Genomic DNA, 25616 nt, shown 5'->3' with positions numbered 1-25616 from the left:
ATAAAAAATCAGAATAAATTTAATAAATTTTATACTAAATCATAATTTATTATAAATTTAGTATTAAAAATCATAATAAATTCATTAAGTTTTATAAGAAATCAGAATTTATCATAATCTTAATACTACAAAAAGGAGAATCAGTTTATTAAATTTATAATAAAACATAATGTATTATAACTTTAATATTTAAAAAATCAGAATAAATGTATTTCTATATACTAGTGTGAAATAAATATACTATAATTTATAATAAATCAGAATTAAAAATAAGAAAAGAAAATATCAGATAACCTTGTAAAAAAATCAAAATGTATAATAAATCAGTAAATCGTCATTTACTAATTTGTTATTGATCTTAGTTTCTTAGCTTTATATAATGGTTGGGAATAAGATAATAGTCTAGAAATATGTATTAATGCTTCTTTTATCATTTTACAAAATATCTTTGCCTATTTCCACATATTTCATAATATTTCCACAATGTCTCTAATTTTTACAATATGTCCCCTCGACATTTCCGACATTTCCGACATATGTCTTATATTTTGGTAAGCGACATTTCCATCGACATCGACATCGACATTTTAAACCTTGGTATCAAAAAGCAAATAACCATTATGCAGTGAAAAGGAAGGATACTCTTCTTGCTTCCCAGCTTGTAAGTCAATATAGATGATGCTGAAATCCTTACAACCAGCATAGTCTTGCTTTAGTTGATCAAAACCAATGACTTGGACATTTATGGAATGAAGTATGTAAGCCATCCGACTTGGCGCATCTGCCACTTTATTCTCATTTCCAACTTGGTGCTTAAGAAAAAGGTGTATTCTTGTAGGAATGAAATCCACTTCCCATGCCTATAGTTTAGTTTCTTTTGGGAATTCAAGTACTTTAAAGCTTCATGATCTGAATAGAGCACAAACTCCTTGGATATTAACTAGTGTCGCCAATGTCGTAGAACTTGCACTACTGCATATAACTCCTTGCCGTAAGTTGAATATTTCTGCTTGGCTTCATTTAGTTTCTCACTATGAAATGCAATGGGACGGCCTTCTTGCATGAGAATTCTTCCAATTCCTACACCGGATGCATCACATGCCACTTCAAAGACTTTAGAGAAGTTTGGAAGTTGTAAAATAGGTGCCTCTATCATTTTCTTCTTGATAGTCTCAAATGCCTTTCTTGGTGCCTTGGTCCAATTAAATTCACCTCTTTTCATTTATCAGTAATTGGAGCCATGATATTGCTGAACCCCTTAATAAATCTTCTATAAAAAGTTGCTAGGCTGTGGAGGCTTCTAACCTCTTGAAGATTGGTAGGGAGGGGCCAATCTAATATAGACTTTACTTTCTCAGGATCAACACTTATGCCTTCAGCAGAAACAACAAACCCCAAAAATATAACTTTGGGTGACATGAAAGAGCATTTCTTTACATTGATGTAGAGTTTCTCTTGGCGTAAAACTCTCACCACTTGACGTAGATGATCAATATGCTCTTTTGGACTATGGCTATATATAAGAATATCATCAAAATAAACAACTAGGAAATGACCAATGAAGGATCGAAGTACCTAGGTCATCCGTCATCATCCTTATGAAAGTACTAGGGGCATTGGTTAGTCCAAATGGCATAACTAACCACTTGTATAAGCCATCTTTTATCTTAAATGCTGTCTTCCACTCATCACTAGGCCTAATTCGTATTTGATGATAGCCACTCTCTAGATCAATCGTAGAAAAACTGGTCGCTCTAGTCATCATATCAAGCATGTCGTCAAGCCTAGGAATTGGGAACCTATACTTGATAGTAATCTTGTCGATTGCTCTATTATCAACGCACATACGCTAAGAACCATATTTCTTTGGAGTAGAAAGAGCTGGAACAGCACATAGACTAAGGCTTTCTCTAATAAAACCTTTCTTTAGGAGGTCATCAACTTGTCGTTTAAGTTCAGCTTGCTCTATAGGATTCATACAATAAGCTGGTAAGTTGGGGAATTGTGACCCTGGCTGCAAGTCAATAGCATGTTGAATGTCTCTCCTGGGAGGTAACTCATTAGGTAGCTCTTCTGGTGCCAAATTTGAAAACTCTCCAACACTTGGACCACTTCTTTAGGCATTTCAGTAGGTGGAACAACATCTGGTTGCTTTACCTCCTTGGATATTACAACATATACAACTCCTGTCTCCTTGCTTTCTACTTCAAACTCTTTTTTGGAGAGCAAATGCAACGGTTTTTCTTAGATTCAGTGATGGGCCCTTGGCCGAATATAGTCTCCTTTTGAGGTGGTCTGGCATGCCTTTTAATAACTTTCGGTAACATTGGCTTCATGATAACTCGCTTCCTATTAAATAGGAAGTGATAGGTGTTCTCCCTTCCGCAATGGTAGATATCCCTATCATACAACCAAGGCCTTCTAAGCAATGTGTGTGTAACATTCATAGGAACAATGTCACACCAAATAGAATCAGAATAACTACCATAAGAAATAGTAACAAGGGCTCGTTTAGTTACCGGAATTGTTGTCTTATCAAACCAAACAATCTTGTATGGTTGTGGATGTGGTTGTGTTGTCAACTTTAGCCAATCCACAGTGACTTCAGAAATCACATTCATACTACTACCACCATCTATGATAAATATACAATATTTGTCTCCACTCTTTACTATAGTTTGAAATATTGTTGTATGAAGCCAATCTTGATTTCTTCCTTTGGGGATGCAAGAATATGCTGAACTACACCAACATAGTTGCTGTCTTCATCTAAAGCATCATCATCAATGAAGGAATAATCCTCTTATTTAGCTAAGTCATCACTTGGGTCACCTACCACTTTAATGCCTTCTTCATAAATGATATTAAGGCTTTTGATAGGACATTGATAAGCCATATGGCCCTTTCCTCCACATCTAAAGCAACTAATATCGGGCTGTTTTTTCTGAGTAACACCACTAGCAACTGATTTACTCTTATTGTCAGCCCCTTGATAAGGTCTAGACCCACTAGGCTTATTAGAGCTGGCATTAGAATATGCCAGCCTAGAAGTCTTTCCCCCATCAGCTTGCTTACGAGCTGCATACTCCCCAAATTGTGATACAAATTTCCTTGTATTTGTTTGCTTTAAACTCTTCTCAATTTTGACAGCAGCTTAGTAGGCATCCTCTAAGTCAAAGACTCGAGCAGTTACCATCTCTTTATTGATTTCAGCCCTTAGTCCATTCTTTAATCGAGCCAACTTTTGCCTCTCACTTTCAATAGTATCACATCTAATACATAATTCGTCAAATTTATGCATGTAATCAACTACAAATAGCGTACCTTGCTTGAGGTTAGTCAATTCCTCATATAACTCATCTTGGAAGTCCATTGGGAGGTACTTGTCTCTCAAATGTTTCTTCATTTCTAACCAGGTAGAAATAGGACCATCACCTGTACTCTCCAATCATCACTCCATGCTTCTCCACCATACTTTAGCATGACCACCAAGCTTCATACGTGCAAATCTGATTCTCCGATCACCAGTCATGTCATACCAGTCGAAATCTTCCTCAAGTGCAGCCAGCCAATTTGAAAAAGATAGAGGATCTAAATCTCCATTAAAATCAGAATCATCCACCTTTACCTTCTTGGTTATATCATCTGCATAACCACCATGCTCAGCTCGTTCCATCATCTCATCAAATAGATTTGTGAGTGATGCTTCTCGATCAATCCCTTGATGGGTATTTTTGGTTCGGTTAGCTTGTGCAGGTGGTACCCTTGTGCAGTTTGCAGCTTTTTGTCGTCCTCTAAGATTAACAGATCCTTCATCTTCACCATTATCATCTTCATGGACAGCTCCGTTGTTTCGTCCTCCATCCCTTTCATTGATAGTGGTGCTTCTTGTTGGGTTTCTTCTTCTTTAGCTTCTTGAAATTCTTTTACTTGTGCTTCAAGGGTTTCAACTCTTTTGCAAATGGTAGAAATCAATGAATCTCTTTGTGTATCAGTCAGCCGACCCCTATACTGCTTGCCACTACGTGTAGCCATGATGATAACAGCCTATAACATTGTCTCTGATACCAAACTAATGTAGGTCCAACTCAGTTCTAGTCCTTAGAGAATGTTGAATGGCCTTCTTGATCATAGTTTTATGGTTGTTGATGGCTGTAATGGCTTCTTGAAGGAATAAGAGAGAAAATAGGGAGAAAAAGAAGAGAGAAAATACCTGAAATCACTCACAAGGTGCTTAAAATCACTCTAGGGCATGGGAATCACTCACCATAGCTAGAATAAGCTGAATAAAGCTCAATATACTTCATTTCCTTTGTGTAAAACGTCCATACATATTTATAGACTCTAAACTCATAATAATCCTAAGAGTCAAACTGCTAGACTCATAATAGTATTAGGAGTCAAACTGTTAGACTCAATAATACTAGTAGGACTCAACTAAGCTATCATATCCTATTTCAGTTCAAAGAAGACTCAATAACTCTAATCCTACTTATGCAATGACTCTGAAATTTTAAACATAAACAAACTATAACTAGACAATCAAACCCTATTATTGGACCCTACAGAAAAATTATAAAATGGCAAAAATACCCTTGGTGTTCTATTTAGTCCAAACCCCAAGTACCATTACTATGCCATATTAGGACCTGCTATAAGGCCTTCTTCTTTCTAGAATAAGTCTTCAAGGGCGCTGATCGATTCCTAACACCTTATATGGCCTAAAGCAGTTACTAAGAGCTTGGTTCAACAGGTTTCATTTAGCAAGACAACATATAGGCTACAAGCAATGCCAATCTAATCATACCCTGTTTGTGAGAGAGGGGAAGGAAAGATTGCAGATTTGATAGTATATGTTGACTACATAGTGATAACTGGTGATTGGAAAACTAAAATTTAGAAGTTAAAGGAGTTTCTTTCTACTTAGTTTGAGGTGAAAGATTTAGGCCACTTATGGTATTTTCTTGGAAGTGAAGTTGCTTGTTCACAAAAGGGGATCTTCATTTCTCAAAGGAAGTACATCCTAGATCTGTTGCAAGATTCTAATAAGCTAGGGGTGAAACTAGTTGACTCTCCTATTGATCCAAAGCATAAGCTAGGTGTTTGTCAAGGTGAAACCATCAAATATGTGAAACAATTTCAAAGACTTGTGGGAAGAGTTTTATATCTATCCATTACATGCCCAAATGTTGCTTATGTTGTAGGGTTCTTAGCCAGTTCATGCTTTCTCCCAGGGCTGCTCACTTGGAAGCAATTGAGAGGATCCTCAGATATCTCAAGAAATTTCCAGGTGCTGGTTTGTTGTTCTAGAAACATGGGCATTTGAAGGTTGAGGTATAATACAGATACTGATTGGATTGGGTCTGTTGATGACAGAAAATCCACCAATGGTTATTGTACCTTTGTGGGAGGGAACCTAGCTACATGGAGAAGCAAGAAACAAAGTGTTGTGGCTAGGTCTAGTGCTGAAGCTGAATACTAGGCAATGTCTCATGGAGTGACTGAGATCATGTGGATTAAGAACTTGTTGAGTGAACTAGGATTTACAATGGATAATCACATGTCCTTATATTTATGATAACAAGGCAGCTAATCCTATGCTTCATGATATGACCAAGCATATTGAGGTGGATAAGCACTTTATCAGGGAGAAGCTTGTTAGTATAGAAATATGTACAACCTGTTTGCTGGAAAACAATGGCTGAAGAAGAAGAAGAAGAAGAAGAAGAAGAAGAGAAGAAGATTTGAGAATGGCGGCTTACTCACTTCAGCCGGCCCTACAATCTTATATAGATGTTTACAAAGTAATGTTACATGAATGGACTAGAATGCCCCTGATTAGTGATGGGACACCTAGACAAATAAAAAATTAAACAAGTTTAAGCCCAATAACTAAGAACTTAAGACACAAATATGACTAACATAAACACTAAACCAGCCGAACCAACACTCCCCCTCAAGCTAAGCATGGATGCCAGCCATGTTTAGCTTGCCAAGTAAGTCTAAGAATTTCATTGAAGCTAGTCCTTTTGTTAGCACATCTGCAATCTGCATCTCAGAAGGAGTATAAGGAATGCAGAGTTCCCCTGAGACCATCCTTTCTCTAACGAAGTGTCGGTCAATCTCAATATGCTCCGTCCTATCATGTTGCACTGGGTTATTTGCAACGTTGATGGCAGCCTTGTTGTCACAGTACAGCCTGAGAGGACACTCGACCTTTATCCCGAGCTCACCAAGAAGGGTCCTAAGCCACAATAGTTCAGCAACACCATGAGCCATAGCTCGATATTCAGCCTCTGCACTTGATCTAGCAACCACATTCTGCTTTTTTACTTCACCATGTAACCAAATTCCCTCCAACGAACGTGCAATACCCAGAAGTAGACTTCTTATCTCCAACAGAACTAGCCCAATCTGCATCAGTATATGCTTCAATTTCAATTTTATTGTGTTTTTTGAACAGAATTCCTTTTCCCAGGCAAGTCTTCAAGTACCTAAGAATCCTTTCCGTTGCTCTCATATGAGGAATCTTTGGAGAGTGCATGAACTGGCTGACAACATGTACAGCATAAGCAATACCTGGTCGAGTGAGGCAGATATATCAACTTTCCTACCAGTTTTTGGTATCTCTCTTTATCAAGGTAGTCCTCTCCTACTGATTCCTGTAGACCATGGTTTTGTTCTATTGGAGTATCTGCTGGTCTACTCCCCATCATACCTGTCTCCTCTAGAAGATCAAGGACATACTTCTGTTGACATATATAGATGCCCTCTTGTGACCTAGCAACTTCAATTCCAAGGAAGTATCTCAGATGACCCAAGTCTTTGATCTCAAACTCAGAAGCCAAGAACTCCTTCAATCTTGTTATCTCTTCTAGATCACTCCCTGTAATCACCATATCATCCACAGACGATGAGTGTCATAAGTCTGCTATCTTGTTTCCTTATGAACAAGGTATGATCTGCACTGCTTTGAGTGCATCCCACTCTCTTCATGGCCCCACAGAGCTTCTCAAACCAAGCCCGAGGAGACTGCTTAAGACCATATAATGCTTTCCTCAGTTTACACACTTTCCCATCAAAGCCATAACCTAGTGGAAGATCCATGAATACCTCTTCATGTAGATCGTCATTTAGGAAAGCGTTCTTCACATCCAACTGATGTAGCTCCCGTGAGAAGTTTGCAGCTAATGACAATAGAACCCAGATTGTGTTGAGCTTCGCGACTGAAGCAAAGGTCTCTTTGTAGCCAATTCCTTCTTTTTGAGTAAACCCCTTTGCTACAAGTCTGGCCTTGTATCTTTCAATGGACCCGTCCTCTCTATGCTTCACAGTGAACACCCACTTGCATCCCACAGTACTCTTTCCTTCTGGTAGATCCACTAATTCCCAAATCCTTGCTTTCATTAAGGCTTTCATTTCTTTATTCATAGCCTCTCTCCATCTTGGGTCAGACACTGCCTCTGAGTACCTAGTAGGGACATGCACGGAAGAGAGAGCAGACATAAAGGAATAATAACGAGGAGATAAACGTGAGTAAGAAACAAAATCAGCAATGGGGTGTCAGATAGTACAAGAACGGGTAGACTTACGAAGAGCAATAGGGAGATCCAAATCAGAAGTATGAGTGATAAGATTACTTGGAGTTGCTGAGACAGATTGATCCGAGTCCAATTGGTTGCTGCCATGAATTAGAGGGTCTTTTTTCCTTCTCTTGTAGGTGATTCTTATATCTTTTTGTTGCCTACTAGTGTCCTCAGTTACATCTGCAACATCAAGAGTGGTAACAGGTTCAATGGGAGCCTCACTAGATTCACCTGGGATGCTACAACTAGGAGGATCAGGAGGAGAAGATGGAAGGCCCGAGGCAGAAAGAGGCACAAAAAATGAGGGGGAAGAAGAATCCTCTTTCATCCCACTAGTCTCCCCCTGAAGAGGATTCTGGGAAGAATGAAAATAGGATTGAGACTCAAAAAATACCACATCTTTTGTGACATATTTCTTCTTGGTAACGGGATCATAACACTTGTAACCCTTTTATGTAGGAGAGTACCCTAGAAAGATTCCTTTCGTAGCCCTAGGATCCAACTTGGTTTTCTTTGGATCCTTTACATGTATAAAACATACACAACCAAAGACTCTAGGTGGAAGAGGAAAGTCTGGAAGATTCGGACAAAGGACAGAGAAAGGAGTTTTCATACCCAACACCTTAGATGGCATCCGATTTATCAAATATGATGCGGTAAGGACTGCTTGAGACCAATAGTGCTTGGGAACCTTGTGCTGAAATAGTAAAACTCAAGCGGTCTCCAATAAGTGTCTATTTTTGCGCTCAGCAACCCCATTCTATTGAGGGGTACTAGCACAAGATGACTGGTGTAGCATGCCTGCATCCTCCATGAACAGGTTCAAGGATCTTTCAAAATATTCAACAGCATTGTCTGAACGGAATTGCTTAATCTTCTTGTCAAATTGAGTTCCAATCATTTTACAAAATGCCATGGTTATCTATGGCACTTCATCATGTCCTTTTAACAAGTAGATCCATGTGCATCGAGAATAGTGATCAATAAAACTGATAAAGTAACGAAAGCCATCTACAGAAACAAGAGGTGAAGGGCCCCAAACATCAGAATGGACCAAATCAAAAGGAGCTTGAATTTCATTACTAGAAATTGGATAAAGAGTTCTACATTGTTTTGACAACTGACACACTTCACAAACTAAACTTTGACTTGAAATACCCTTGAATAATTTAGGAAACAGCCCTTGCAATGATGAAAAAGGTAAATGACCTAGCCTTGCATGCCACAAGTGTAACCTAGCTATTGACTCCTCATTATTCTGACTACTGGCAGCAGATGATTGTAAGGCCAAACTGATGTCTGCATCAAAATAGTAGAGACCTCCACACTCATGACCGCTCCTAATCGTTCTCTTAGCCAGTCTGTCCTAAAAGACACAATGAGTAGGAAAGAAAGTTATGCTACAGTTTAAATTCTTGGTAAGCTTTGAAACAGATAAGAGATTGGAAGTAAGATTGGGAACATGTAGAACAGATTTAAGAGAGAGGTCCTTGCTTAGGTCAACCCCCCCCCCCCCTTCCCAGAGATGGTGGAGAGAGAACCGTCAGCAACCCTCATCTTATCTTGGCCAGACATCAAATGGTAAGAAGAAAATAAAGAGGACATGTGTGTCATGTGGTCAGTTGCACCGGAATCAATAATCCAAGAAGTAGAGTCTATAGAACTAGTTGCGCTATAAGTAGAGACAATACCTGATCTGGCAAGAGAGGTGGAAGCAAGGGAATTAGTCCTTAGACGGGTTAAGGCTCGGCTAAGGACCTCTACCTCATCAGCAGTGAAACCCAAGGACCCGGATGTGGTGGAATTAGCAGTCTGTCCCATGGGAGGAGGTGTAACTGTAGATGTGTTCTTCGAGCTATCACCACTGTGACTAGTAACAAGGTTCCCACTCGCTGTTTGATCCTCTGGGGCTTCTTGTCTTTCCTTAACGCAGCTGGTTTCAGATGGGGATAAAGAACCCAACAAGTCTCTTTTGCATGCCTTTCATCTCCACAATGAGTACACTTAAGATGCCTTTTGTCTGAATGCTTGCTCCCTTTTTGGTTTGAAGAAATCAGGGTTGAATGTTCAACAGGCTGTATTTGAGTGTCAACTTGCATCTCTTTCCTCCTAACCTCTTCATTCCTTACTAGATAGTAGACATGGTGTAAATCTGGCATTTCATCTCTTCAAAAAAGTTGAGACCTTGTGCTCTCATACATTGGGTCTAAACCAGCCAAGAACTTAAAGGCTCTACCCTCTTCAATTTGTTTATCATGCCTCTCCTTCTCTTTTACATTCTCCCAACCAAGAATAAGATGATGATCAAGTTCTTCCCATAGTCCTTCTAGGGTTGCAAAATACGTTGCAACTGTCATATCTCCTTGTCTCAATGCAGCAATGTCTTGGTTTAGCCTATAAATTCTTGCATTGTTCTTTCTCTGTCCATAAGTTTTAGACACTTTCTCCCAAATCTTAGTAGCAGTGGGAAAGTGTTGAACAGTCCTGGCCACTCTTGGAGTCATTGAAGCAAGCAGCCAGGACATAACAGTAGCGTTTTCCTTACACCATATTGCGTACTCCACACTACCCACTTCAGGTTCCTTCTTCTGTCCATCTAAATAACCCGTAAGTTCCCACTTCAGGTCCCACCAGTTCTATCATCCCTAGAAGACACTTCTCCCGATATTGAAGACATCTTCTTCCTCTTATAGTGATCACAACTGAAAACTCAATACAAAGAACACGATTTAAGACTTACCGAAGCTGTTACAAGTCTGAGAACCCCTCGTAACAGGTCTGAAACCAAGAACAATCCACCTCTGTACTGTGCTGAACTCTTCTGGACTAGGCTGGGCTTTGACTTCTGCTGTCATAGACTGTGACCACCCTTACAATCTGTACTAGGACTGTCTCATTCAGTCCTTCCACCTAGATCTGTTCCACACAGATCTCTCTTAGCAGCCGAATGGCTACTACCTACTGCAGGGTGTCTAGTAGGGCATCAGCTTCTGGAACAAACTCCCCTTGGGCCCTACAACCAAGGGAAACCCTAGATACAGACCTTGTTGTGTTCTATGGTCAGCCCTAGGGTTTCTTCACAGCGGCCAAGATAGGAGAGAGAGAAAAACAAAAAAAAAAGAATAGAGAAGAGGAGAAAAGAGGCGGTTGTAACCAGACAGACGGATTAGTGCTCTGATACCATGTTTGCTGGAAAACAACAGCCGAAGAAGAAGAAGAAGAAGAAGAAGAAGAAGAAGATTTGAGAATGGCAGCTTACTCACTTCAGCCAGCCCTACAATCTTATATAGATGTTTACAAAGCAATATTACATGAATGGACTAGAATGCCCCTGATTAGTGATGGGACACCTAGACAAATAAAAAATTAAACAAGTTTAGGCCCAATAACTAAGAACTTAAGACACAAATATGACTAACATAAACACTAAACCAGTCGAACCAACACAACCTATATCAGTTTTGAAGAGCAGCTTGTAGACATCTTCACTAAGGTTGTGTTTGGTTTGAAGGAAAAAGTAAGGAAAGGAAAGGAAGTGCAGGGAAACCTTTACAAACCTTGTATGGGTTTCCCTACCTTTCCTTTCCTTTCCTCACCTTTTCCTTCAAACCAAACATAGCCTAAGGATTTACATCACTTGCGGCATAATGATTTGTGACAAGTTGGGCATGATTGACATCTATATCCCAACTTGAGGTGGAGTGTTGAAAATGTTGTATTGTTTATATGTAGTGTTGCATGGTTGCTGTTGTAATTTCTCCTTTTTTATTCTTGGATGCCCTAGTATATAATCTAATGTTGGTGCCACCAGCACAACATTTTGCCTCTCATCCTTTTCTCTCCTTTTCCTTCTCTCTTCTCTTCTCTTCCTTCTCTCCTCTCTTTTCTACCATTCTTTATAGCATAATAGAATAGAAGAGAGAAAACAGAGATTTGAGATTCAAAAAGATTATGTTGGGGGTGCAAGCAATGGTATTTATACTAGGGAAACCCAATACATAAATAAAAAGGGAGAAAATTACAAAAATGTCCCTATGACACCAAAGCTTAAACTAGCAGAATTTAACAATATATATTTGTTGGTGTGAAAATTTTAATAAATTCTCATGCAACATAATTCACTCAATCAAGTGATTGAGTTTTTATTATTTTGGGTAAGGCCCATTCATGGAATCATACAGATTGTTCCCCTTAATTACATCTCCACAAGAAAGTAGAGAACACCTTTTGATTCTGACATGGAGAAATGAATGCATAGAACAAAAGAAAAAGGGCAATAGAGTACTTGAAAAGAACTTTTCATTTGCTTTTCTTTTACATCAAGTGTACAAGAATGAGAAGAAAGAAAAAGAAAATACAATTGAGAAACTATGCAGTAATGCATTTCTCTTTTCTTTTTGATACAAAGAAAATTTCCTTATCACTCTTTCTTCACAATAAGTTGTAGTCAATCAGATGAAATTCTGATTGTAAACAGCCTTAGTCCTTGGATTTTTGCATACAAAAAGGGAATCATAGTCAATCAAACTGAATATTTGATTGTAGACAATTTTCCTCCCTTTTCTCTTCATTTTCCTTTGAAGGGAACCATAATCAGCCCTCGAGAATTAGATTGTAGATGGTTTAATCCCTAACTTTGTCTTGAAAGAGGAACCATAATCAACCAAATAGAGGCACCTGGTTGTAGATGGTTTATTTCCCTTTACTCTTCATTTTCATTTGAAGGGAACCATAATCAGCCTTCGAGAATTAGACTATAGATGGTTTAATCCCTAACTTTTTCTTGAAAGAGGGACCATAATCAACCAAGTAGAGGCACCTGGTTGTAGATGGTTTATTTCCCTCTATTTCCTTTCTCAAAAGTGAAAATAAAAGAGAGAGAAAGAAGGATACATAGAAGAAGACATATATAGGAAGTATTCACAGAGAGGACTTTCCTTTTTCTACCTGTATTAGTGAGACTTTTCCTTCCCTGCCTTCCCTTGAGCACTTCTCTTTTCTTCTCTCTTTATCTTTGCTTTTCTTAAGAATCTCTTGTGACAATTTTCTCCGAAGAGTGTCTCCGTCTGTGCTTCTAGCTTCCCCTTAAGGAGCATAAATAGGGAGTGCGGTAGTTATGTAACTACCTCCTCCTCCTAGGTGAAGGACACCTGTCCCTCCCACTTAAAGAGAGGGAACTCCCATATGGGATACTTTTTTATAGTTTTAATGATTTGGCTAGCAGACAGCCAACCCACTTATTTGAGTTCTAATTTATTTAAGTATTATTTGGATTAAAAAAATGCCTTCAACAATATTAAATATATGTTTGTGGGCCAGGCCTGAACACAAAACCTAGGCTCAAGCCTGGAATTTCCAGACCACACTGAAAATGATGACCCCTAACTGCATGGGCATTCTAGGTGTACTCTATAACATTAACACTTGTAAAATATGTAATGTGGTCTGTTTTTGACAAATTATACTATAAAAATATCTGCACATGTTGGAAATTTAATTAATTTGGCAAGACATAAGTCTGAAGAAATGAAGTTTAACTTCAAAAACTAGACCACATTACATATTTTTTAAGTGTTAATGCTATAGAGTACATCTAGAAGTGTCCATGCAGTTAGGTGTCATCATTTTCAGCGTGGTCTGGAAAAATGGTGCTTGCTGAGATCCATTTTGGAGTTCCTTTTGGGATGTTACAGAAGGGTCTTTGTTAAAAAGGGAAGGTGATCTAGAGCAACCTTTACTCCACTACCTGATACCAGGTTGCTTGGAACCTATTGCTTGCAGTTAACCTGAAATAAGTAAGGAACCATTTCTGTATATTGTAACTACCATATGCCCTACTCACCATTAGTAATTTTCAGGCTTTGATATATTCAAAGGCATGGAATGCTTCATTTAATTTTAAAATAAGCCATCTCTTTAGATGCTTCAGGGTGTCTTAGATTTCACATGTTTTGGAATTTGAATTTGTTCACATAGAGACCTTACTGTCAATTTAGTTGTTTGATGTCATGAATCGGATATTGTTAATTGTGTCAGGAAATGGTACAGTTGGGCACTGCAACCAGGGGAACAACATGTACCTATTCCCAGGGTGAGTTTTACCACTTGAACATTTTAGATATTAAGATATTCTCCAATGTGAATTGTTTCTTTTCTCTTTGTTGCAAGTTCCTAAAGCGAAGGTCCCACACCTGCTTTCAAAGAAAATTGATTTTAAAACAAAAACACAGAAAACATGTTCTGGTTGTGTAGTGTATTTGTTTCCAAAACTGAAAACAGAATTCACTCTTGAATTTCTCCTTTAACAAACACGTTCTCCTCTGGAAGTTTGATATCATGTTTTATATAATATTCAGATATTTTGATTGAAAAGATATTATCTCGCCTTTCTTATTTTGTATTTTAATTCGTATTCCTACTTTGCACCCTGATCCATTTAAATGTGGGTTGGTATGATCTATATAAGCTTTAAATTAGAATTTGTAAAAGGATGTACAGGAAATTTTAGTGTGCAAAAACACATGAAATAGTATATCATATCAGCCTTATGGAAGTGAAAATAGTGTTACATTGTTTTGGAAACACACATCCAAGAATATGTTTTTGTTTTTAGCCCACCTGGCATTTCTTAGAAACAAGAAAACAAAAAACATTACTGTTCAAAAAAAGCATACATGCTGGATAACACCTTCTAAATGAACTGTGCTTTAGTTTCGATCTCATTATCTATTTGATTGTGCAGGATAGGGCTTGGTACTCTTCTATCTGGTTCTCCTGTGATATCCGATGGCATGCTGCAAGCTGCTGCAGAATGGTGATTCTCATATGTAACTCGTTTCTGGATATTACTTATTGAGGCAGACACATAATATTTTAACTTTTATTGCCTTTGCTTTCTATATCATAGCCTGGCCACATATATGAAAGAAGAAGAGGTTCTCAATGGGATAATATATCCATCAATATCAAGGTAAGTATCATCTAAAACCTGCAGTGTATGCTGAGACTCAATTTTACATGCTAGCTTATGTTTTAATCTATTTGATCTATGTAGCATACGTGATATAACAAAAGAGATTGCTGCAGCTGTGGTGAGGGAAGCTATAGAAGAGGATCTAGCAGAGGGATACCGTGATATGGATGCTCGAGATCTTCAAAAACTAAACCAGGTGTTTTTCTATTAATAGAATGTGATAACCCCAACCTTTTTTTCTTTTCTTTCCTAATGTTTTTTATTTGAAACATTCTAAAGGACTCTTGGTTTAACAATATATGATCTAAATCTTATTACTCTAACTTGTCTATAAACAGCATGTTCATAGAGAATTTGGAGGCCATCCACATAGTTGGTGTCACTTTTGTATAAATAATCTATGATTTGAACCTTGTTGCTCTAACCAGTCTGTAAACATCATGTTCATACTTTATAGACTTTTGGAAAGCAATACTCACAATTGACAGTCCCACCACATAAGTGATATCTTGGTAAAAAATTCTACCCTTTTGTATGAAAAGGCTAAGCCACCTGATCTCAGAATGTTACTTGTTATATCATGACCTTCTTATCATGTTGATTATTTTTTTGTTTGAGAGGCATATTCAGTGTTGAACCTGTTATATGCATATTCCTCAATTTCTATCATTTTTTGTGTGTGATTTTCTAGCCTATATTTACAATAAAAAACTTTTACCTAAAATGGGTGAAAATTATGCTGTGTTAAATTGAAAGTTGGAACTACATGATATTTTCCTTGGATAGCACTTTGGACTGCCTATTGAACCGGTTTCCATCTTTATATTATTCTTTAAATGCCTTACTTTGAGTACCTTAAAAAACCATATTTACTCAATTGGGGCTTCAACAAATGGCACCTGTTATTTCTCTTACATTCTCATGAGTGCAGGATGAAATCGTGGCTTTTGTGAAGAACAACATGTGGAACCCAGACTACCCAACCGTGGTATACAAAAGGGATTGAGTTCAGCCAAACTATTGACCAGGCTATGCACTGCCATCTAGAAGCTTGAGGGAAGAGAAGTTTAATTGAACACATGTCCTCAAGTCCCAGCAGAGTAATGTTATATGATATTTATTATTGTGCCCAATAATAACCATTTGATACATAACATAGCAATACTGTGTTGCAGTGTATCTGTTGTCTGAACCCTGAATTTTGTAGGATTCTTCCATCAAGCAGAAAATTTTGTTTTTTTATTTAGTAATAAAAAGAAACTAATCAGACCATTATCTTTAGATAAAATAAAGGGACTCCCTTTTAATTGATATTAATACTAATTTTGGATGTTGATGATGTACAAAGCAGTTGCTAACAATCATCTGGTTGTTATTGATTTTGAATATATTTACCATCATTAGTTTAGAAAAACCAGACAACAAAAATAAAAGATGTGATCAAAACTCCTATAAATATAACTGCCATAATGAATTTAGTAGTCAAGGTCCACCAATACCGCCCCCCCCCCCCAGGCCCCAACCCCAAATTAGTTTTGTTATTAAGGAATACTTTTTCCCTTGCTACAGATTTTGGTATGTTTGTCCTGATGGCTAGATTTTTTAGTTTGGCATTATGTCATGGCATCATGCCTTGAATTTCTGCTAGAAATTACTGAATTTAGGGAATGCAAAAGCAGGTTTAGCATTGTATTATTTTCGAGGTTTAGAATTAGCTATTGAACAATTGAAGGGCGTGGATTGTCCAGTTATATGTAACCTTAGCTCATTATCACTTTATTTTAGCTATATATTATCTTTTCCTACTTGCGAACGTTGAATCTAGATTGTCTTTTCCCACTTAGGAACATGTTTATTCATCAGATCTTTTTCATGTCGACTATGGGACTGTGCAGGATCCATCTTAGAATATGAGAACAAATCCTCGGAGAGAAGTACTATTTGTTAGTTATTTCTTTTTTCTAAGTGCATAGTTTGTTATATTCTTTTGGAACATTCTTTAATTAATATTTTCATGTATACTATTCCATCAAAGCTGTTAATTCCTGGTAATATTTTTATCTATGCTATTAGAATAATGCATAAATGCACCATAGAGTTATCCTGACTCTCTCTTACAAATGAAAAGCTAAATCATTGGGAACTCTCTCTCTCTCTCTCTCTCTCTCTCTCTCTCTCTCAATTATATATTAGAATTACCAAAATATTATCCTCTATCATGCACGGAAATTCCTTTGAATAAGCATTAGTGGTATAGCCGTATATGGAAATGTTGGCCAACGTTGTCCTTAAGAAATCAGGTTGTAGATTACCATATGGACATCAGGACTTGTATGCTAGTCAAGTCTATCTATTCATGTCAAACAAGCAAGATCTCTGGGCATGGAGGGATCATGTGCTTAGATATGGTACTATGTCGACAGGTGTCCAGGGCCACTGGCTTAGGGAAGGGAATGTTTACAGGGAAGGAGACACAAGATCCCACAGGAACTAGTGAGGCATCCAATCATATGAGGTGAGAATTAAAACAATTGTTCAGATGGTGATATAGGAATGTGGAAAAAATTTCTGCCTAGAAAATATTCATAAAGAAAGTAGGTTGAATAAGAAATCCAATGAATAGCAATGTGTTTCTGTACCAAATGCTGACCAAACATATATTATATATTAATCCAAATTCTATGTGCCAGCATATCATGTGTGAAAGATTTCCCACCTTCAAACCCAATTTATTTTTTATCATATTTCACCTCTCTTTTGGTAATCAATCCATCACATATTACCAAGAATTCTAGTTAAATCACAAACTCATAAAGATGAAACTAAGGTTCAAAGTATTGACATGTATCGGCCGATACGTATCGTTTCGGGAACTCCCCAATACACCTCTACAGAGGGTGTATCGGGGTTATGATCAGTTCAGGGGGTGGAGGAGCCATAAACCGGCCCCCCTGAACTGGTTTTGAAAAAAAATAAAAAAAAAAAGTAAAAAAAAAAACAATACCGGTATAGCCAGATACGACGTATCGGGTGTACGGATATTTTGAACCTTGGATGCAACTATTTTCTTAAATAACTCAAATCCATTATATATCTTACATTTTCTCATGGTTTTTAAAACAACGGTGACCGAACCGGTCAGGGGTCCGGTTACTAGTTCGAATGGTCCGACCATTCGACCCAGACGGTTGGCCCATTCTAACAAAAAAATAAAAAAATTTAAAAAAAATTAAAAAATTGGAAAACGGTCAAAACCGTTCGAACGGTTAACCGGTCAGTTCAGCGGTTTGCTGACCAAAATCAACAGTTTTGGGGAAAAAAACGGTTTTGGGGGAAAACGGAATCGATCAGGTGACCGGTTCCCGATTTTTCCAGTCCGACCATCTGGTCCGGTCCGGTTTTGAAAACCATGCATTTTCTTGAAAAGGTATTTACTACATACGTCAAAGTTTTCCACTAATAGAAGGTGAATAATTAAAAGATGAAAAACAAAACATCATAAAAACTGAAATTTATGTGATAATTGGTATATATTTATTTAGAGAACAAAACTGCAAACGAAATGGGGAGTGTACAGTGCAAATCCTTGTAATCCGTATTTCTAAATCTTGTATTTACACTTCCCAAACTGAGATTAAGAAAGAAGCAATTTATAACTCCATATGACCATGTATGTATGTATGTATTCATGCATGCATGCATGCTTTATGTATATATGTCAAGTCTATCAACGTCACAAATTAGATTTTGCAAAGAAAGTTTTCTTGCAAATTGGGAACTTAATCACTACTGTGATAGCAAGGGACACAGATGCTAAAGATCAGGATCGGTGAGAAATGGTGGGGAGGGGGATAAGCAGATAGCATCATGAACCTGAACAGGGTCATGGGTCTAGAGAGCGTACGTTGTTGACATGTGTCCGAGAGTACAGGCTTAGGGAAGGGATCAATGCTTACAGGGAAGGAGACACAAACTCCCACCTTTCCTAGTGGATTTGCAATCCGAGGTGAGACTCAAACAATTGTTCAGATGCTTCCTCTAATATTTTTCTTTTTCAGATGGTTTTCTCTCTGTCTTTCTGAAACCTGATTTGCACTTAAAAAAAGAGTTTCGTCCATTAATGAGAAACACAGAATTTCTTCAATGATTCCAATGTAATAGTTTAGGCCTAGTGAAACCACTTACCGTGGTACGTACTGGGTTTTCTGCAGGTTGTTTTATCTCCTCTGCATTCGCGAAAAGTATCTTTTCATGGATAAAGGAAACTTGGGTTTTACCAGGTTGTACGTTGAGCATTGTGTTGACAAATAATAAGCAAACAGACGAGGTCCGGCACCACCAGCTAAAGATCTATTCAAATTTCAATCCACATGCAAACGCATTCCGATACACAGGCTCCACTCCATCTCCTGAGCATGGATCCCTATATGCATACATCAATATTTTGGCTCCCATAGGACACGTGAAGACCTATGGATTGGCCAACCATATCAATGATGCATGCAGGAATCGCTCAATGGATATGCGTCCACAAGAAAACCAGAACGTTTTTATATATATCTTAATACCAAGAGATTCTATATACTCAACCCTGGTCCCAAGCTGCATTGAAACTCAAAACCACTCTCTATTTTAGCCATAAAACATGGACAAACGTAAGAACACTGTAGCGAAGCTTCTAATACTCTTGCGTTTAATTTTCTGATGAGAACGATGCCCTTAAATATTCCATCAGTAAATCTCAAGTTGCCTTGAGATGGGAGGTGTTATTATAATCATCCTTATTAGAAAATTAATTAATGATTTAGGGAAAAGTAATGTACAAGACTAGAGTCTAAAAGGGTTTAATTTGCTTATAATCTAGTGGCTAGTGGGTAAATAAGAATTAAACTTAATGCCCTCTCAGTCCAAGGCACCCCAATACTTTCTCATGTGTCATCCCTACGTTGTCTTCTCTCTCTCTCTATCGCTGTCGCAACTCAAATTAATAATAGGGAGTCCCTTTTAATGAAAACCTTTTGACATTTTTTTAACCTGCAGAAAGCCTACCTTCCGAGATTTGCTAATAGTAGTGAGTGTATTGGGTCAGGGAGCACAGGACACATATAAGGGTCTGGACCCCAATAACCTTGAGATCTGTTCAATGCTTCAAGAATCAGGACCGACCATTGAATGGTCAACAAATTAAAAGTCATGAGTGCACTAAACAATCAATACACTCAGATGACATTTAACCATCTGCTTTCTTCATTAGTTGTGGAACTAATTTTTTGCCTCCAGGAGCCTGATTTCTATCCCAGCTAAGTAGGGCCTATCTGATGGTGGGATCTGTTGCTTGGAATGAGGAAGGTGGGTGTGTCTCCAGACCCCAGATTTGGTACATGTTCCTTCTTTTATTTTTTTAAAAATTAATAATATTCTTAAGGACTATAAAATAGAGGTAAATACCAAAACAGGGAAGTCTGCATAGAATATGCTACAATTAGACTAATGTGTTGGTGCTTCTACTGTTACGTGTAGTTGTTTTAATTTGGTATACATGTAGGTGATTTCCACTCATCCAGTGAAGTCATGTTCTGGTCGTGTTATTTCAGTACCAGACTTCCATACTGTAATGTTTACTCCATAAATTATAATCACATAGAAAATGGAGAACAGGAGCTTGTGATTCTCACGTGCATTCAACCTTGGGATGCTTTTCTTAACTAAACCATGAGAGAATTCCAATGAGCAATCTCCCTAAATTAGTAATGTAGTATACAACGGTCATAATCACATAAAAACTTGAGAAACTGACCTCGTGCCTCTAATATGACTTCCACTTTTAGAATGTCCATATATAATAGAATGCTTGCGATGTAATAAAGTATCATCCATCCAAAGGGACCCTCATCTTGGGGTAGGAAGTTCTTTGTTCTCTTTCCCATTAATTATGAATCCACTCTCTTTCTGACCAGACCATCCTTTCATAGAGAATTGATATTCATCCCATGCGCTCCCTTTTTAAGAGAGTTGTGTTGATGTATGGTGTCTTCCACTATGTTTTGTTGGGTCGTTTAGTAGCACTTGTTCATGGGTTTTGCCATGCCCTATTCTGACTATTTACTTGTCTGAGTACATAAAATACTACTGGAGATAAGAATTTCAAATCCTCCTACCGTACTTAGTTTTTACTATTCTGTGAAAAGCCATTCATGAGTATATCCCTGTCATAACTGAGCTGGATCTATATTGATTGTAGGCCACTACGTAAAACCGTTTACCAAGGTGAGTAAGCTTAATTTAAGCTCACGCCTGACTGAGATAAAGCTAAGATTAAATTATAGGTATAGTGATGAGACCAACCCATTAACAAGGCTGTAGCTTACTATGTTTCTTTGCAGGGTTAAATAACATTTTACATGGAGGAATCATCAGAAGAACTGAGAACAGGTAGAATCTCGTTTTCCACTCAACATCCATTGACATGTAAGGTGAGTAAATTTATGAAGTTTATCTGCATTGTAAACTAGTAATAACAGGGGTAGTTTAAGTTATGAATATACTTTAATTTGCTTGGTTTTGTTATTAATTACTTCAATTCAAAATTTTGGTATAGAATGGAATACTGGAGACGATGGGTTCCTACAAAGCTCTAGAGCACTTGGACAAGGAGAAATCATATTCCTCTTCTTGTTATCATCCCCTAGAGATTCCAAAAGGCCCCTATCACGCCATGGAGTTCTTATCTCGTTCATGGAGCCCTTCTGCATCGGACTTCTTCCATATATTCCCATCCAATGTGAGAAACATCTGAACTCTAATCTATGTTTACAATATATTGAAACTTCATGCATACAGCATACGTGAAAATTGAAATGATCATAGACTATAGAGTGCTCACCTGCATTATTTTCATGGTGCAACCACAGCTTTTTACCTTTTACACTTGCTGAAATTTAAATCGAGCTCCTCAGACATGTGGAAAGCAATGAAAGGGCCACAATTGATAGTTAATTTTGCAATGGTGAAACCTCTGCTAGCTATTGTGGATACACCAAGTTTCCTTGGTCAATGGAAATTCAAATTGCAACTTAATAGTTAAAACCAATCTTATTAAAAACTTGAAAGAAGGTACATCTACATATTCAAGTAATTAAGAATAACAAGGGCTTCTGGTTTTGCAGAACTTGTTGTTACCTCTTCAGGACAATGGAAAGGAAGATGACCATAATGAGAGACTAGAAATAGAAGCAGCAGAAAGGATCTCAACTCAAGGGAACAAAGATACTGTCAAGAGAGTGGAAAGAATTTGGGTAACAAATGACTCTCTCTCTCTCTCTCTCTTTATCTATCTATCTATCTATCTATCTATCTCTATACAGGCCTACTCATTCCCACCTCATATATCAAAGTTTGACTTCAAAACAACTCCCGCCATACCCGAGCCAAAGGCATGGTATATCCCACAGGTTTCTTTTTCAAGAAAACATACTAAACCATGATTTATTTTCCAAAGTGAGAATATGTGACTTTTTCATGATATGGGAGGGCGGATTTTGGGTCTGCGAGGTGGGCCTCACTAGGACTGACGGACCCTTAGGTGCCTTTCAGCCCAAATTAGCTGCTGCCTTTCAGTCCAAAAAAAAAAAAAAGTTTTCCTATGAAGCTTCATTCCCAAACGGACCCTTAGGTAGATAAAAGCTTCTAAATTGAGTGAAAATTTTCCCAATAATATGCAAGTATTCAATTTAAAAGATTAAGAAGGATCTTTCTCACAATGCCGTAAGGGTTTATTGGGCTGAAGTTTATTACATAAATAAAGGACGGAGAATGTCCTGTCTCCCCCAAATCAAGTTACCATGTGGAAATTTCTTATTTCATTCAAGGTTCCTCCCCAAACCATTCCTTTGTGATTTAAGGGCTTCGTCAGGGCCAAGACTGTGTGGAGTGATGTGCACTTGCCTAATATAGATATATAGGCCCAGTATAAATAATACTTTATAAAATAAATAACCCCATCATCTAATAAATCTTTAGGGGTGTTTCTCCAATGTGAAATGGTTTCTTTGTTAATTATTAAAATCTTAAGAAAGCCGGGCCCTTCACATTAATGTTTAGTGTTTTTCTTTATTTTTTCAAAAATAAAACCAGAAACTTGTTCTTGAATTTCTGATTTCAAAAACATGGTTTTCCTCTTTTAGAGTTTTATATTATGTCTCATAAATCATTCATTCAACATAAGGATAATTTTATGATGCCGGAAAGGTATGATACTACAAGAACTTTGACCAATCAACCCCCCCCCCCCCCAATGTTATTAAATATTTTATCATAACAAAATATTGTTGGTCCTTCTTATAACAATTTTTTTGTGAATATCTTTTACCGAGCAACCGATATTTAAGGTCACCCAACAAAGGACCAAGTTAATTAAGATTTTCTTTCTATTGCATCTTATAGTTTAGAGTCTTTACACTTCATATATATTATTGTCTTGACAGTAAATTGTTTTTCTTCTAATGGTGAATATATCTCTCAAGGAACCGTTACAGGTGTCCCTGAATAGATTTTTATTCTCTAACTATATATATCCAACAATGAAAAATCTGCAGGAAAATGCAATGCCTTCACCAAAAAAAAAAAAATTATTTTAGCAGCTACTGCTGATTATTATCTCCACCATGATTTATTAGTTATCATAATATACCAAAATTTTCATTTGAATTTTTTAAAGTGAATTAAAGCATATGAAATGGGTGAAATTAGAATTTTTCAGAAAATTCAGTTTTGAATTTTTATTTTTAGCTTGTATCAAATGACTGAAAATGAAATCTAATGAACTTATTTTGGTCTCTCCTCACAGACATGGCTTGCAGTTGAAAGGCCCCTCTCATGGTTCCTTCAAAGACAAAGATCAATAAAGAACAGCTGGGTAATAAGCAAAATGAAATATATATACTAGCTACTTTAGTTTAATTTATCTATCTATCCTTGTTCTTACTAAGATAACCATGCAATACATGAAGGGAGGATGGTTAGGGTGCAGAGAGAAGAAGAAAGAGGAAGTCCGACTGCGGACAGCCAAAATCCACGCAGCACTCTCTGTTGCGCGGTTGGCTGCAGCAGTTGCTGGATTTACAGCTGATGGCAGCTTTGAACCACTAGATATCAACCATCTTTCTAGCAAAGGTGGAGCATGGAACAAGAAGATGGATATGGTTGTTGCTTCAGCTGCGGCATTGGTAGCAACTGTATGTGCTGAGGCTGCAGAGTCTGCAGGCGCCCACAGAGCCCACATTGCATCCGCCATTAACTCTGGCCTGGCCACTCGAACTTCTGCTGATATGATGACACTCACTGCAACTGCTGCAACATGTAACGTATTACATCCAATCTTACTAGTTCAAGCTCTTCAGTTCAGATTGACATGAGCTTGACATGAGCTACAAGCAATAGAAGCCAAAACTTGGATTCACTCATCCATTCAATGCATCTCACTTCCCAGTGATAAAACCAGACTGAAGTGAGCGCTTTAAGTCTGAATTATGCCACAGATTTGAACAGTAGTAATTGAACTAGTTCAATATCTCGATTATTGTTCTAAGCTTGAAATCTGGTGCATCATGAACAGTAGGGCATTCACATGGACTGATAGAAATTTGTGTTTATGTGCATTAATTCTCCATGCATATACATTAAATAGAAGTAGTTGAATCCATAGAAGCACTCCATGCACGCAAGTATACGCCTAGTTTCTTTCATTTAACCAAGGTTTTGTTTTTTCCATAATTCGATCTCTTTGTAGTTGTTACAGTTGCTAACCTAGGTATTGACGCTACCAGGTCTAAGAGGAGCTGCAGCGCTTAAATCAAGAGCTACAGCTGATACATGCTTCTCAAGGGAGAAAGAAATGATTGCCCGAGGGACCCAACTATCGGTATGCACATCGTCTGGTGAGCAAGAGATCATTCGTGTTTCTGTGTATGTGTGTGTGTTTGAATGAGAGAGAGAGAGAGAGAGAGAGAGAGAGAGAGAAGATTCTTAGTTGTTGATAATTTTTATGGATTCCATGCAGGGCGTACACAATTTAGGTTAGTATGCATCTACATCAAGAACAATAAGCTCATCCTGAGACTGGGAAAGAAATGCCTAGGAGGATTTCTAACAACTTCTAAGGAGTGTAAGATCTCTTCACCTTTATAGCATGTTTATGTATGTAATTTGTGTCTCATAGAATGCAATTTACTGTAGAAAGGTGTCCTCTTTTAGATTAATTTATTATTAGATTTGTTTAGTTTTCTGCTCCGTCCAATGTTGTTCCTATTGTTCAACCCAACTCTACTTGGGTTTTCACACTCATTTACTTAATTTTCTCAGACAGGATTATCAATGTGATGGAAGAAAGAAAGGAAGTTCAAGGTTTCTACTGGCTAAGCCTTAATACCAGTGGAGGTAATATCAATCTGCTGTTCGAAGATGAGAAGCAATGTAATGTCTGGCAATCAACCACCTCGCACCTGTGGCATAACCAACAATGCCATTGGTGATCAATCCCATCAAAGAACGGGATCTGCCTTTCCACTGTTACATATAAATAACATAGATTTGATTTGCATTGGAGAAGCAGAGACCTCTCCTCACAGAATGTGAGCTATGAACTTATAGGAATAGAAGTGCATGTATGTAAGATATGAAGATGAAGACGTCTATGGCCATATATATGATCATAAAAAAGTACTCAACTGATTAAAACATTTGAGATTGAGAGGGCATACAGCCTGAAATTCCAATTATATATATATATATATATATATATATATAGTGTGTGTGTGTGTGTGACTAAATCAAGGTTAATTAGGCTCCATTTGCTGGATAAGCTTTTTCTTTCGAGTTTTGGAATATGGGAAACAAAAATAAGCCAAAAAGTGTTTTGAGGGTTTGGTAAGAGTTGCTTTTAGAAATACATATATCATACAGTTGGTCCTACCACCACAACCTCAGCTCAGTTTAATAATGGCAGAGTACGACCTCAGAATCACAATTGCCAATGATCATCAATGTCCAGCTTAAATGCC

At 37.6% G+C, this 25616-nt stretch overlaps 2 protein-coding genes across 2 annotated transcripts in view; both read left to right on the top strand.

Annotated features, from left to right (window-relative positions):
- The window catches only part of LOC104606431 (NAD-dependent malic enzyme, mitochondrial), a 135206-nt gene extending 119355 nt beyond the window's left edge, over nucleotides 1–15851 (top strand). The window contains exons 15-19 of the mRNA XM_010271624.3: nucleotides 13623–13677; nucleotides 14329–14400; nucleotides 14494–14556; nucleotides 14641–14755; nucleotides 15491–15851. Coding sequence (XP_010269926.1) covers nucleotides 13623–13677; nucleotides 14329–14400; nucleotides 14494–14556; nucleotides 14641–14755; nucleotides 15491–15565 — 380 coding nt within the window. The 3' untranslated portion in view covers nucleotides 15566–15851. The remainder of the gene's footprint in view (nucleotides 1–13622; nucleotides 13678–14328; nucleotides 14401–14493; nucleotides 14557–14640; nucleotides 14756–15490) is intronic.
- A 5310-nt stretch (nucleotides 15852–21161) lies between these two features.
- LOC104606487 (uncharacterized) lies at nucleotides 21162–25262 on the top strand. Its single transcript, XM_019199285.2, has 7 exons — nucleotides 21162–21340; nucleotides 21726–21854; nucleotides 23405–23473; nucleotides 23568–23916; nucleotides 24384–24494; nucleotides 24617–24721; nucleotides 24919–25262. The coding sequence occupies exons 1-7, from the start codon at nucleotides 21176–21178 to the stop codon at nucleotides 25086–25088; spliced, it is 1098 nt and encodes a 365-aa protein (XP_019054830.2). The 5' UTR covers nucleotides 21162–21175; the 3' UTR covers nucleotides 25089–25262.
- The last annotated feature ends 354 nt before the right edge of the window (nucleotides 25263–25616 follow it).

The sequence above is a fragment of the Nelumbo nucifera genome, chromosome 6 (assembly GCF_055504915.1).
Source record: "Nelumbo nucifera cultivar China Antique chromosome 6, China Antique-T2T, whole genome shotgun sequence".
Classification (NCBI taxonomy): Eukaryota; Viridiplantae; Streptophyta; class Magnoliopsida; order Proteales; family Nelumbonaceae; genus Nelumbo; species Nelumbo nucifera.
The sequence above is the reverse complement of the archived record's forward strand: the minus strand, read 5'-3'. Positions and strand labels throughout refer to the sequence as shown.

Bases quoted from the DNA above. Each gene is read 5' to 3' on its own strand.
- LOC104606487 (XM_019199285.2), top strand. From the start codon at position 21,176: ATGGGTTCCTACAAAGCTCTAGAGCACTTGGACAAGGAGAAATCATAT. The intron at 21,341-21,725 runs GTGAGAAACATC...CTGGTTTTGCAG, and splicing joins TCCATATATTCCCATCCAAT to AACTTGTTGTTACCTCTTCA. The intron at 23,917-24,383 runs GTAACGTATTAC...TGACGCTACCAG, and splicing joins CACTGCAACTGCTGCAACAT to GTCTAAGAGGAGCTGCAGCG.